The 15,767-nt window shown below is 33.7% G+C and overlaps 1 protein-coding gene across 1 annotated transcript; it reads left to right on the forward strand.

Annotated features, from left to right (window-relative positions):
- The first annotated feature begins 14,666 nt into the window (after nt 1-14,666).
- LOC111691421 lies at nt 14,667-15,321 on the forward strand. Its single transcript, XM_023454204.1, has 2 exons — nt 14,667-15,000; nt 15,125-15,321. Exons 1-2 carry the CDS (start codon nt 14,700-14,702, stop codon nt 15,259-15,261), a joined length of 438 nt encoding a protein of 145 aa, XP_023309972.1. The 5' UTR covers nt 14,667-14,699; the 3' UTR covers nt 15,262-15,321.
- The last annotated feature ends 446 nt before the right edge of the window (nt 15,322-15,767 follow it).

Genomic DNA, 15,767 nt, shown 5'->3' on the forward strand with positions numbered 1-15,767 from the left:
CGCCTTATTGGGAAAACCTGGGGACTGAAACCAAAGATGTCACACTGGTTGTATACGTCGATAGTAAGACCCAGGATTCTTTACGGCGCGGTGGTATGGTGGCAGAAAACACAACAGACCACAGCGAAGGAAAAACTGAATAGAATTCAGAGATTGGCCTGTTTAGGTATAACGGGGGCGATGGCATCGACCCCGACAGCTGCACTAGAAGTCATGCTAAATCTGCCACCGCTGCATATAGTGGTGGAGAGAGAAGCGCGGCTAGCAGCATATCGACTCAGGAATAATAATGACTGGAGGGGTGGTTCCCACTCCAGGATCAAAGATACATCTATGTCGGAACCAATTCTTGGGATGGTATCCGACAAGATGGTTCCAAAGTTTCACTTCCACAAGCCATTTGAGACTCGAATAGAGGATCAAAGCGAGTGGGAGGAAAGGTTTAATACCCTGGAAAGGTGGAGCCTAGTATGGTTTACAGATGGCTCCAAAATGACCAGAGGGACGGGTGCAGGAATATATGGACTCAGACCCAGATGGAGTGCAAGCTACAGTCTGGGGGAGTTCCCTACTGTATTCCAAGCAGAAATCTTCGCGATAATGGCGTGTCTGGCAGAGAATGTACGTAGAGGTTATAGACGTAAACTCATATATATATTCTCTGATAGTCAAGCTGCAATTAAATCTTTAGGCGCACACATGATAGGTTCAAAACTTGTGGGATTATTTACAAAAGCTGACTGAAATGGCCATCAATAATACAGTTAGACTGTGTTGGGTGCCAGGACACGAAGGCATTTGTGGGAACGAGAAAGCGAATGAACTTGCTAGGAAGGGATCCTAGACAGAGCTCATTGTTCCGGAGTCCTTCTGCGGTACATCTTCCAGTGTGGTCAGGCGGGCTTTTGGCAAATGGATCGAGACAGAACATAACAAATATTGGTTTTCAAGGCCAGGACATAGTCATTCTAAGGAGCTTATGGAGTATCCTTTGAAGGAAAGAACAAATGAACTGCCGAGTTTGAATAAAATCTGGTTCAGGAGAGTGACGGGACTCATAACGGGATACACTTTAGGAAACATCTACATAAGCAAAAGCTTGTAGACAGTCCGGTCTGCTGAGGCTGTGACTCAGCGGATGAAATTTCTCTGCATATCCTAGACGAGTGCCCTGGATTTGTAGGTAGTAGAATGACGCTCCTGGGGCTGCCATATTTGGAACCCAAGTGAGAGAAGTGCCAGTAAAGAAGCTTTTGGAGTTTATTAAAAGAACAAAACTAATTATTGCTGAATATGACTAAGTAGTGGGATGCACAATAGGCCTAACTAGGCTGCGGTGCCATGAGACTTATCAGGACCAACCACTAGGAAAGGAAGAACAAAAAGAATAATGAGAGATATATCCAAAATACACAGCGTGCTGACAATAAACTCTAGTCTTTAGGACATATATTTATTTTTATTACATATAGACCAAATAAACCTTATAGTTAAATCTCTGTTAATAATAAATATGTAAAAATATACAGGGTGTTATATCAAAAATATGTAAGAGTTTAGCTAGTATATTATATAGTGCAATATTCGATTGTTTTCAATAAGTATAACTTTGAAGTTACGTAACACCAATTCAAAAAGTAAGCATCCTTTAAATTTGTTGCTTATAGCTTCCAGACACTAGGAAATTTCTTTCACATAATAGTTTATGATTCTGTGTTGATTTAATAATTCTCAACGTTCTGTTGTAATCATATCACTTACCAAATTTTTTGCTACACAAAACATCAAAGAAATTAAGTTACTTTGTAATCTGTTTAAGCTTAACTTTAATGAATTGGATGGAAGCAAAGTATTTAGAAATAAAAAGACATTTTTCTCTTTTGTCATTTATTGTATAAGTATGTATCTACGGTTTGAAATTATGTTAAAAATAAAGAAAAATATTGATCTTTTATCCAACATCCTTCATCTGCCGAGCTCTTATATGCGGCAAAAATAAATCTCAGCCTGGCTGATGAAACTTTGCATAATAATTAACAAAAAATCAGGTTAGCCAGATAAAGCGATAATTCGAATTGGAGAGTAATTACGCCTTATGCTTTATTCATGGCCATCCAGGATATCAACTGTTTCCCGTTGCTATGCCTGCCGAGTTCCAATCCCGGATTATACGGTGAGCGTTGTTTAAAATTTTACGTTTTAAGTGTAATTTACTTCCGTGATATTGATACCGATAGAGGGAAATGGTTATTTTACGTATGGTTTCCCATATTCTCTAAAAAGGGGAAAAGTCATAGTGACATTAGTATTAGTTCTTGAAGTACATTTGAGCTCAATGTAAATTGGGTTCATGTTATGTAGCTCTATGTTATCAGTAAAAATAAATTGATCTAATTAGAAAGAAATATTTCTCATGCATTCAGGATAACATTGTGAAAAATTTACGTATGAATAAAGTCTACTGTACTGCAATAAAAATTCGCAGTATAAAATGTTGACAGCTGTGAGAAATTGTTACTTTAATGGAACAATTGAAGAATATTGTGAAACATAAACATTTTAAGCAAAAAAAAAATTGGAAAATGGTCCCACTACTAATAGATCTGTTCTCAAAACATGAATTAATGTTTCTTCCACCGAACAAAAATTATAACTACATATTTATGAGACAATTTTTCATCTGGCAACTTCAAAGTCCAAAATTATTTTACTCCCCTTTCACATGCCATGGTTGTAAATGGAATCCCTATTAATTTTTGATTCAAAATATATTGACTATATAATTTAAAATTAAATTAATTCCGAAAATTACTTCACACTTATCGAAATATCGGCCCATTTAATTATATTAAGCTCTCTAATGGTATGTTAAGTGCGTTTTTGAATGAAAATAATTTGTGTCGCATGTAAATGCACTGAATATAGAATTACCACTAATTAAAATGGTTTCAGATTATGTCACGGACATTAATCTGCTGATAAACATTCATTGTGTTAACAGATTCCCTTCAAATTAGTAGAAATATTTTCTGAATTAGTGAAATAAAAAATGACATGATTTTGTTGTTAATTAAAATGGAATTTTAGTGTAACGTGTACTCTGGGGAGCCCTTAATATGACGATTTAAATACTCTAAAACATTTAAACAGTAGTAGCAGTAGTGAAAATTCTCATTGACTATACAAATCCTTAAAAATAAATTTTGTAGGTAAAGTTTTATAATGAAATACAACAATTCGTAAATACTTTGAGAAAACATTTTAAAACAATATTTTGAGCATTAGTAAGAAATATATGCAATAAATCCACATCCATCTCTACAAGAGGTTTAATTCCATTCCATCCCACTAATCCCTTTAAGTCACACATGTTTCTATTCAATATTTTTTGTCTCAATTTTGTTACCGCGGGTTTTTGGGATCGCTGATTACGAAACTGAAGTCCGAATCCGAAAATTCCTGAATAAAAGATAGCGGATCCAAGATGACAGATCCAATATGACGAATGCAAAAAATCTGAAAAGCATTCAAAATTTTAAGGTTGTGGTTGAAACTTGTTACTCGGTGGTTTTCAAAATCACCAATCACGAATATAAGGTTTAATTACAAAATTCTTAAATCTAAAATGTCGGACCTATTTCTACGTATGGTATTTATCTAACGTCAAATTGGTGGTGTGATTCCCTGTAGTACTAGATCGTCATAAAATTTGACTATATTATATACGCCTACATCTAGTTGTCGTAGGAACCGATATGATTGAGAAACATAACATATCACTTAGTTGTTTATTTTATGACACTGTTTTATAAATCATAAAATTAAGTGTGGATATTCACATAGTACTGCTCAGGAAGTTATCAAATGTCGAAAGAAAAAAAAGTACAGTTCACACAAATTTTCTCTCGTAAGTCCACATGCCTTTCGTATAAAAATTCTATGAGAATAAGAGTACCTAAATATACCTCTAAAATAAAAAATAAGGTGGTTATTAAGATATACTTCGTGTGGTAGTTATTTGTGAAGACATATTGAGTTGCAGAGTAGCAAAATTATAAATATTTACTCGTCAATTCACGAGACTGCCTCTTCTTACTGTTTTAATTTGGCAAGTATAAATCAAATCAAAGTTAATGACTTAAATAATTAAGTTAATAATTAATAGCTAACAGTACTAGTACAACAACTTTTATCAATATTAAAAATGATGCGCTCTAGTTACTTGCAGAAAAGTTCTCCTCAATTATTCAGTAAATTAAAAATAACTACTTGCCTTAGCTCAAAAGTTGATAGTTACAGAGATAGGTACAGGGTGATAAATGTAAAATATTATTTCAGTTTTTTTTTTTATTTATTCCTTAATAAATGCAAATATCCTCACAAAATTTTGGGGTTTGGACTTCTTTGGGTAGAGGAATTGAAATCTGTTCACATTTTGGTTAAAGTACATAGAGGGCGCTAGCTGCAGTAGATTGAATGTGTTAAAAATGACGTAACTTTTTTGTACTTTAAGGTATCTCATCTTTGGTATCAAATCCTTATATTCCAACTTCTTTTTTTACACAAAAAAGGTAACTTTATGAATGTAGCTGTCTCACACCGTTTTCGAGATATTTGGCTTTGAAACTTGCAATGCTGTTGCATTAAATTACAATTAAGTACCCACAGGTATTATTTGGCGGTAAAGTTTCTTAAGTAGGATTTGGACGAAAATCAAATATTCTGACGTTTTCCACTTGTCTTATTGCTGTCATTTGTATGCTAATTTCTATTAGTATTATTCGTACCTAATTAAAATTACATCTTAGCATACAATTTGAATTGTATACTCGTATACATAAATGTGAGATAGAATGCCGAGATTTTCGTTTTTGGAGTTACATGAAATCAGTTGTTTATGGAGAAACTATAAACACAGGTTTCAAATGCTGCAAAGTCATTTCGCATCAAGGATTTATATTTTAAAATAAGACAATCTTTTAATAAGCGCGTTGATAAATGTATTGAAGTTAGAGGTGGACATTTTGAGCAATTATTGTCAAAAAGGCATATTTTTTACTAATGTTTACTATTTTACTCTTCATTACAATTTTTAATTCTAAATATACCCTTGTTTTTGACATTTCTAAATTATTTGGAAATTACAAAGCCAAATATCTCGGAAACGGTGCTAGATAGCTACTTTCATAAAGTTTACCTTTTCTGTGTTAAAATAGTTGGAAAACAAGAATTTGATACCATTGATGAGATACCTTAAAGTACAAAAAGTTATGTCCTTTTCAACACGTTCAATCTACATCAGCTAGCGCCCTCTATGAAGTATAACCAAAATGTGAACAAATTTTAAATCTTGTACCCAAAGAATCCCAAAACTAAAATAACATTTTACATTTTACACTCTGTATCTCTTTAACTATCAAGTTTTGGACTAAGATAAGTTCGGCTAAATCGCAATGGTTTTGCTTCAGGAATCTATCCATAAATTTTGGACCATTACCTCGGGACCAGCCTGTATAAAGTTGTCTAAAATCTTAATGTAATTCATCAGAAGTATGTTTAAGTTGAAGCTTATCTACATCTATGAAGGGGCTATATCGTAGACCTCCATGTACTTAGCATTTTCCACCGAACTTTAGCTTTCTAAATAGATTTAACAGCTTTAAGAGTAACTTCTACAGAGCTTCTGGTTTTTCTTTCCAAAAGATGCTTCTTCGCTAGACCTTTATATTCGTACAATGCATGAGCTGAAGTTTGTCAGAACTACATAGTCTGTAATCTAACCAGCAAAGCAATATTACTATTTGCCCAAGTCCCAAGTCTATCCAGTCCTATATTTGTTGACACGTGACTTTGGTTCACTACGTCCTCCGTTAATTTCTTCAGTAGTATTTTTAAGAACTTTTTAGTTTAACTCCTAATTTTTGGATCATAGTTCACCATTCCTGCATGAGTGTTTTAATATCGCAGATACCAGTCCCGTAGGAAGGTTTAGGGCCTTATTAACTTAATTCATCGATCTGCTCGTTGTTCTGATACCTTTCCTGCTTTGATATCCAAAGTAGATCTGTTTTGAGATTATCCCGAGTCAAACAAGCACATGCCTGTCTAAATTTGAATTGTTACGCATTGAGTTTTCCTCCATATGAATCTATCTGTCTTTGATATGTTTACAATATCTTGAATCTAATTCTGTTTGACCTTTTTTTCTTATTTCCTCCCATCCAGCTTGTCAGATATATCTTACTAAATTGGTTTCATCTATCACTGAAAAACCAACTCTCTCAGAATTGGTTCAACTTTGGCCTAGCTCTTACCTTATTGTTCTATATTTTAATTAACTTATGTTGTATTAACTTAATGTGAAAGGTGTGTCTGTATCTAAAATTTACATAAAAGAAGCATTTACTGTATAATGTCATGCTACCCCAACAAATAATTTATGTTGTTTTATATTTTTCATATAATCTATGCTTTCTCAGTACATTTGTTGTCAAATTATACTTCGTTCTTTCCTCGGAAATATGCTTAAATCTTAAAAAACATCAATTGATTATGTACTTACACAAAAACGAAAGCAATGTCATTTCTAAGAAAACAAATTTTGAGTACCAGACTGAATCTATTGACGTATATTTTACATCACGAATCATTCAAAAATGAGTCACTCTGTATACTAAAACATTTCACATGTTAACCAGGGATCTTTTCCTATTCAATGTCGTTAATAAAACGGTATTCGTGTCATAAAAGCCAGACTTTAGATTATACCCACCCATCCAGTGACGCAAGAGAGAGAAATTGATTGAGAAACTGAACCACTTACACATTCTCCTCGGATTTAGCGGGTGGAAAGAAAAATAGCTCTAATTATTGTATCCGCGCTCCAGACTTGTCTGGGCTTTATTTACCCGGGTGTATCAAATATCTGCGCAAATTAAAAAAGACTCAATCTGGATAGATTAATGGGTTTATGATAGGGCGCAGGAATAATGGCTCCAGTTTCAATTACCGAAAAAGACTAACTTAACCTCCCTTCTGCGGTCGAGGCTATGGGGTGTGAGGTTAAACGGGACGCACAGATGCGTAATCCCATTTCCAGTATGGTAGAAAAATCGAAATAAAAAATAATATGAAGATTTATTTTTCATCCATTTATAAAAAAATAACAATACAATAATTCTGATCAACAAACAAGTTTGGTTGTCTCGTTTGGAAATTGCAAAATAATATATCTTGAAATTGATCGTGTTCAGGAGGCTATAACAATCAGGGAGCGATTAATCTTCAATTTTGTATTCGGTCGTGCTGAGTAGCATTTTTGTTCGTTAGTTTTTTCATCCTTATTCGTAATTCAATTATTTTTTTCCTGTATGTGGTATTGTTACGATTATAGGGTTTACCTAAAAGAATCAAGCATTCTCTAAATTAATATTTCTTGATAATAAACGCAAAACAATTTCGAAACATTATTTAATCTTGTCTTGTTCTTTTGTGATTGGTTCAATGTCAGTACCTACCAATGCAATGCAATGCAAGTTACAAACATTTAAATCGTGTTTGATTCTTTCACGACCTTGACGATAATTTCTACCACTTTCAATCGGTAACGCTTATTTTTGTATAGAAAACTTAATTGTCATGTGGGTACACAGATCAAGTGACCCATTTTTAAATATTACTTCAAGAGCGCCAGCACGCCGCCCGGACCGGTCTAATAGTTACATGGACAAAGCGGGACGCACCAGGGTTCTAGGAAAGGGCCACGGCAGATTGGCGCCAGCGACCAGATACTCGTAGACCTGCGAACGATTTTACACAGAGAAGACTCTCCAGCGAACGCTCGCTCCGACAATATATCTTTTTCTCTACACTTAGTTTTCAATAAAATACTTTTATTTTTACCGTTGAGAGTTTTATTTTGCTGCACACCGAGAGCAACCCTCGGTCATAACATAAAAAAAAAAGTGGTGAAAGCCATTTCAGTCCTAGTCAACAACGCCGAGAAAGAGGCAGACCCGATTTGAATATCTGTGATGCAAACTTACGTTATACTCGTATATTAAGCGAAAATAAATAGGACAAGTTTAAATCTTTTGTAACTAATTTATAATTGAGAAATATTAATTTAGAAACCCTGACAACATTATGACATGTTATCTCTCAACGCTACCACTATTTATTTGTAGCAGTGTTAGGAGTTAGCACTGTTTTTGCATATAACTGTGAATACAACAACAATTAGCAATGAGACAAAATCAATGCATTCGGCGATAGAACAACATTTTCATTACCACATTTTACGTGTTCTAGTAACTGAAACATTTCCCGTTAATATATTATTGTCATTGCATATAATGAGAGCAAAGTTTATAGATAGCAAAATATAAGTAGCAAAGTTTCTTATTATTTGCTCAGTTTCCCTTCATTTAATTGATTCTTTTTTGTACACCCAACTCAATTATACAGTGTGGAACAGCCAAATGGAATAAATTCAGTATCTCAATTATTGTGCACATTTATAAAAAATGTCATCCCTAAATTCACCCCCTTCAGTTACAACCCCTAAATTTTTAAACAGGAAGTAAGGGCTTGTGATATCTCATTTGAAAGGTATTTTCATTCTCTATTCAAAAATACTATGGTTTTAATATTTATTGCAAAAATTAGTAGTAAAAAAATAAATTAATCAGTTTGACGAAATTCGCTACAACAAAACAAACAAAAAAAAAACTTGATTTCAACGAAGATGTTCAAAATTAGTTTCTCGAACGTCTTTGTCGCATCCTAATCGTAAATAAAAATGTCTTCTATCATTTTGCAACATCTGAGGCGTGACCGACCTAACTGCAACCATTATTATTATTTTTTTTTTTTTCAATAAAATTAGCAATGCCAGCTATAAATAATTTTGATAAGTTTTTGTATCTTCTTTTTAATTGAAAATGTTGAAAAAGAATACTCAAATTGTTTTTGCTAGTCTGCAAGAATAAAACGCTGTTTTTACACTTTTGTTTATTGTAACAAATTTCGTTAAGCAGACCATTAATTTTTGCAATAAATATTAAAACCGTAGCATTTTTGAATAGAGAATGAAAATACCTTTCAAATGAGGTATCACAAGCTCCTACTTCTCATTTAAAAATTTAATAATAATAAATCAGTCCTGTCATGATACCCGAATAATACTAGACATTTGCAAAGAATCGATATGGTTCTCCAAATTTCATGAAAAATTGATATTTTGTTACGAGAATTTGCAAGATCGAAGAAAAAATATTCTGAAATAAAAGAGACAGTGACAAATATTCACATCAAAAACCCTATACGGGGTGTCCCATAATGAATTGTACATATAGTTATTTCAATTTATGGTATATTTTGATATGTTTTAACGTAATTTCTTCGGTTAAAGTGTATTATTAAATTGGTTGTTCTAGTTCTAATAAAAAGCATTGCGACTTAATTGACTTAACAGATACTATCTTTCCGATAATACCTATTGTATATTTTTTAATATTCTAAAGGATAGCCAAATTAACCTTGATTTTTACAGTTGGTAGCTTGATTACGCAACTTTGTGTCTATTTAGAAGACTTCGAATCTTTACTGTTTCTATCTGCGATGCGAAGCGATTTTCGAGCGGCTTGTGAAACAGATATAATATTTGTGTTTGCATATCAATAAACTATTCTATGTTGTTTGTACTACTTATTTACTTAAATAGATATCTGCATTGTCATGCTTAACTGGCAGTAGTATTTTTAGAATTGTAATTATTGGATAATTATTCAGTAAGGTAATTTTATTAATTATTCAGGGGAAAAGACGGGCAAGTTTGAGTATCAAACACCACATATATTTTTAAAATTAAACAATGGCAACATTAATTTCTGAATAATTACACATTCTTTTACTCTTTAGAAGAAGTGTTAGTGCTCTCTCTGTTACATTTTATGTTATATTTTTTTCCCTACTCTACGTTAATATAAAAAATTTACTTCAATGACAACCCAGTGTTTCTTACTGGACAAAAGAACCTCGACAATGACTTCGCGCATCCAGGTTCGGGATTTTTATTACTATGTTTAGCACGCCTGAATGAAATAAATCAATCTCGCAACATTGCTTCCATTCTGTTGAAACTAAACATTCTTATAGCTGCGTCGTTACAGTTGTTTTGTGTTTGTTTCATGACCAGTTTATTTCACTTCTTCCCCATATACGCTGCGTGTTCCATGTTATATATTTCTTTCATTACTGAAGTCCTAAACAATATTTAGAGGAACCATAAACCTTGAACAATTCTACAAAATCATATATTGAATACAAGTAAAGTTTACTTATATTTTCCCACGTGAATAACGGATGGTTCCTCTTCCTCCAACATTTTTTGAATAATATAATGCTTAAATTAGTCCTATGAAAATAATTCGACTTTATTTCCACCAATTTATAATGTGGCATTAATTAAAGATATACACCGAAAAATACTTTCACATTAGGCGTTTATACCAATAGTTTGAAAATGAAAAAAATGTTTTCGAGAAAAATGTCAAAATCGTCATTTTCCTCAAAAACGTTGCGTTTTACGAAAAACATATCGAGAGACAAAAAGTTTCTAAATTCAATAGCTTTCTAGCTAACTAACAATTTAAAAAATTTGCGACCAATTTTTTTTTGGTTCCAAAGACAAGGAGGCCCACGAAAAACTGCCTTAAGGGGGTTCCCAGCCAAAAAGCGTAGTACTATCGGATTCCACATGTCATAAATCCCCTGTGCACCAAATTTAATGATTCTCGTACAACAGGGTCCTGAGATATAAAAAAGACCATTCTTAGGGGCAGATTTAAGGGGGCTGTAACACCGAAAGAGGGGCTACTTGGCAAAAAGAAAAACTACGGGTCCCCTAAATTTGTCTGAGGGATCTATGACCAAATTTTGTTGCATTAATTTCTAGACACCCTGTATTCTTAAATTTTACTGAAATCTACCTGGGAAAAATATAATATAATAAAAGACACATTCTTCGTAGAAATATTGCTACGTAATAATGCATAGATTTTAAATTTTTCTTGAAAATAGTATATAGTTTCCCTGTGTATATGTATATTCCCTCTGGCACCCTGTATAAGTTGAAGATTAAAGTAACAGTAACAATGTTATCGTTGTTACTAAAGAGTAGAATTAAAAGAAATAAATAAAATTAGATTCCTCGTTCTGGAGAATGTCAGTTTTCAAATCAGATCTCATTTTTAGTGTCGCGTTAATTTTGATGGGATATGTAATATCTATAAACTATAAATAGATGCCTCAATAATTGATATGTTTAATACTAGCAAGAAAGCGAACAAGACGTTGGAAGTTCGTTAATATCTCCCCTCATGACTAATTCATGGAATGTTAAAGGAATCATTAAAGCAACCATTTATTTTATCGAATTAAATTGGTTCCACTCAAAAATTGCCTCACGGTTATCCAATCCAATTACGCGAATATCGACTCCTGGAGGAAAATTTGCCCCATCCACTAATTGCTTCAGATTATTTCGCATTAATCGCGGCGGTACGATCTTTTCTTGGGTCTCTCGACGACGCTTATGCACAATAGCCGCATGGAGATATATCTTAATAATGCACTTTCTCGCTAAAACCCGTAGCTTGTTCCCGTGGGAAAAGTTGAAACTTGTTAGTCGCTGTTTTTATAATAGTACTAGTACTAATAAACCTAATTCGTATACTTACACTAAGTGAAGTATTTCTTTTTACATTTTCGTCATATATCATCATTGGAATATATCATAATCTATTGCCTTCATCAAAAGAAAAATGCACCCTATGATTTGTACATCTTGTATTACAAAGTGTGACAAATAATATTAAATTATTGATGAAGGAATGAAACAATGCTTTAAGAAAATATAAAAATTTAAGATCTTTAGATATCTGGGATTATTATCGTCAGCAACGTAACTCTACTATTAAATCAATTTACCGTGAGAAAGCAGCTTATTTAACTTTAGTAAAACAAAATCAGAATAACACTAAACATTTTTGGAACATTTTAAGAAGCTTAAGGCGGGTATCCACCTATGGCAATGCTCCCTAACGTAACAACGAACATGTTACGGCCTGTTGCAAAAGGTGACATGGTTCGCTGCGAAAGTTTGTGTAGTTTTGGTCGTACCATTTATTCCGTAACGTAACAAAATAAGGTTACGAGACGACACAGGAACATAAACTCGCAGTATGAACCTGACTGCAATAATGGATTTGTTACTGCAATAGCAGTTAGCAACAGCGTCATATATTTTTATTCATCATACAATTTTGAAGAACGGAAATCTTTTCTTTACTCCACTCCATGGCACAAACACAGCAAAACACACTCTTCCTGGCCACTGCAGAGAACAGACTGACCCCAAACCATATACAAAAAACGGACGAAACAAAAAATAAGACAAAATCACATGTGCAATAGGCACCGTTACGGCCAAACTGGTAACCCCGTCTCAACATGTGGCAGAAAGTACTATTGCATCCTTTTGATGCGACGACTAAAAACCGACAACTGATGGTTCGTCCCGGATTAGTTACGCGTGTCAAATTTGTTACATGTACCATGCAACAAATTTTCCGTCTCCACTAGCTGTAACGTAACATGTTCGGTGTTACGTTACGGGGCATTTGACACAAATGGATACCCGCCTTTAGATGTTCAAAGCAAGTATGTTATTGATATAAATAACTGTAAAGTGGGACGATTTCTGAGAAAAATGAAAATCTGTATATATAGGGTGTAACAAAAATAAGTCTACAAACGCCAGCAGATAGAACACTTAAAATAAGTAGGGGTACTTCATATAAAATTTTTGCCTAAAGTGCGTTCTTGGTGAAATACAGGGTGTCAAAAATATTTTTTTTCAAATATTTTGAAAAGGTAGGAGGGAATAATCCAGGTGTAATCTAGATGCGGAGATATGGGAAGCCGGACCTCCTATTTCTTCTTAAATATTTCTACGCCACTGACGTTAAAAAAAATTGCGATGAATTTCTAAATTGCCTGTTCCCTTTAGAGCAAAAAGTTTAACTTCACTTTTTTCGGGCGAGCCTTCGTTCACCAGTTATTTGATGTACGATGAAAAGACCAGTTTTGCTTCAGAACATTTTTAAGAAAAAGGTTATGTTTATTCGTAGATTATAACATTTACGCTATTAACAAAATATCACATAATAAAATAAAACAGACACGCTAACACAAACTAATACTGTTTTATCTTATAGCAAATGTTGAAAATGCCTTCCCCTAGGTTCAATACAAGTTTGGGCATCATATTTAAGCATATCCCCGTTGAAATATTCCGAGATAATTACGGAACTATATCTTCATCGACTATTGGCAATTGATATACTAATAATTTCAGATGGCCCCATAGATACTAATTCATAGAATTAAGGTCAGGAGTCCGTGGAGGCCAAGCAACTTGTCCAGCCCTACCTATTCAAATGAGGAAATGAGGGGGGCCATCATGTACCATAAATTAGCTCGTGTCTCTAAAGGTACTTTCCAGAAGTTGCGGTAACGTATCTACTAAGAAGTTATAATACACATCTCCAGCAAGACGTTGTGGAAAAATGGACCAATTACACAATCTCCTATAATACCTGCCCACACATTTATCCCGAAGTTAACTTGATGCCTGCCTTCAATTATTGCATGTGGGTTTTTCTCTGCCCATTGATATTGCCTCATCTGTGGCCAACAATGATGTAATAGATCTTGGGTTAGCCGTTTGCTGGATAAACCATCTGCAAAAATTTTCTCTCACCGGAAATCAGGAGGCGTGAGAGCTTGTTGAACTCGTTGTAAATAATAAGGGGAAAGAAGCTGCTAGCTTATGTAATACCCCCCAAGCGGTCATTTGGTTAATATTAAATTGTCTGGCTAATTGAAGAGTAGGTACTGACATTAGGATTTTCACCAACAGCTTTCATAATAAATTTTTCAACCTCAACACTGTACGAGTTCTTCGTGGTTTTCCTTTTCCTGGTAATGGAGTTCTCACTGTGCCTATCTCTGCCAGATGGTGAAAAAGTGAAGCAAATAGCTTATGACTCGGCTGTTGTCGGTTTGGATGAACTTGTTGATAAGCCTAGCAGCTTCGCGACCATTACCATTGGCGCGACCATATCTTATTTTCCACGATACGAATAATATAACATTTTGTTAAACTTATTAAATAATTTGAATTAACAATGAAAACCAATGGCAACACTAAGTTACTAACGACAGGATAATTTGACAATAGGTCACCTGATTCTGATGAAAAATGTGTTTTTATCGTACAGCACAGTGATTTTTTAGCGGACCTAGAGATCGAAGGCTCGCCAGAAAAAAAATTAAGTTACACTTTTTGCTCTAAAGGGAGCAGGTAATTTAGAAATTCTCCTATTTTTTTTTAAATCAGTGGCGTAGAAATATTTAAGAAAAAAGGGGCCCCGCTTCCCCATATCTCCGCACCTGGATTACATCACTCTTAATCATTGAAGGCTTCAGGTTATGAGGGTTATGTAGTGCAGTATATGTACCAAATTTGGGATTATTTCCTCCTACCTTTTCAAAATATTAAAATATATATATATATATACTTTTTTTTCCAAGGCTATAAAAAAGTAAATAAAATTAATGAATCTCGATCAGTGATGTTTTTGAAAGCTTACAAAACTACTAACGATAAAATCTTTCGTCAAAAGGTCAAGAGTTTCGATGCATCTGCTTTACCACCTTGTCAATCAGAGCTCCGAGAACACATACTCCGAACAGCATATATTGCACAAATTTGGAGTAATGCTCACTTAAAAGAGCCTACAACATTATCCCCACTCGACTGTGGCTGGAAAGTGGATGAGAATGCAAGATATGATTTTAATTGGTTTAGTGGCGACCAATTGCCTCAGTCAATCGATGATGTGACGTTTGATCTACAGAACGATAAAGATTCAGGTACACATATTTGCATTTTAAGGAGGTCTAAAACTCAATTAAAAAATGACTTTCAGACCCTAAAGGGGGTGAATTTATGTTAGCATAATATAATAAATATTTAATAATATATTGCTATTTGCAGATACAGAAATTGCAAATGACGGTTGTCAATACCTTAAAGAAAATGATGGAGTGTGTGACCAGAAAGATGATGAGGATGAAGATAGTGATGATATGGAAGGCGATGAGGAATCAAATGTCAGTAGCGATGAGGAATAAGAAAAATATATTTATTTTTTATATAATTACTATATTGTTGTAATAAAAAACATTTGCGTTGTTATCATTTATTTTATAAATAAGTGTCGTAAAATATTGTTCGATACTAGTGCGATAGAATAATTCTCGCACGAGTGTAATTGACGAATGTGATGATGAATCGCAAATCAAGCATTTCGCGCGCTATTATCGAAAAGTATTATTGTTATAAATTATAAGTAAAAGTGAAATAAATTTAATTATTCAATGTTAAAAAAGAAAAAGGTCAGTTATTTGAAAAAAAAAATTTTTTAACTTTTGTTAATACCTATTATACTAGCAAAAATCTCGCTCGCTAACGCTCGCTCGTTGTTACTATATCATACGTTTAAATAATGGTGTAAGCTCAAAAAACTGTAATTAATAATAAATTTGGAATTTTAAGCAACTTCCGCGCAAAAACTTTCGCCACGTCTACCGAAGCTTTAGCCACCTCGTATCGAAGGTATAAGACGTTTATTTGACAA

This window comes from Anoplophora glabripennis, unplaced genomic scaffold (assembly GCF_000390285.2).
Source record: "Anoplophora glabripennis isolate ALB-LARVAE unplaced genomic scaffold, Agla_2.0 scaffold8, whole genome shotgun sequence".
NCBI lineage: Eukaryota > Metazoa > Arthropoda > Insecta > Coleoptera > Cerambycidae > Anoplophora > Anoplophora glabripennis.

Bases quoted from the DNA above. Each gene is read 5' to 3' on its own strand.
- LOC111691421 (XM_023454204.1), top strand. From the start codon at position 14,700: ATGTTTTTGAAAGCTTACAAAACTACTAACGATAAAATCTTTCGTCAA. The intron at 15,001-15,124 runs GTACACATATTT...TGCTATTTGCAG, and splicing joins ACAGAACGATAAAGATTCAG to ATACAGAAATTGCAAATGAC.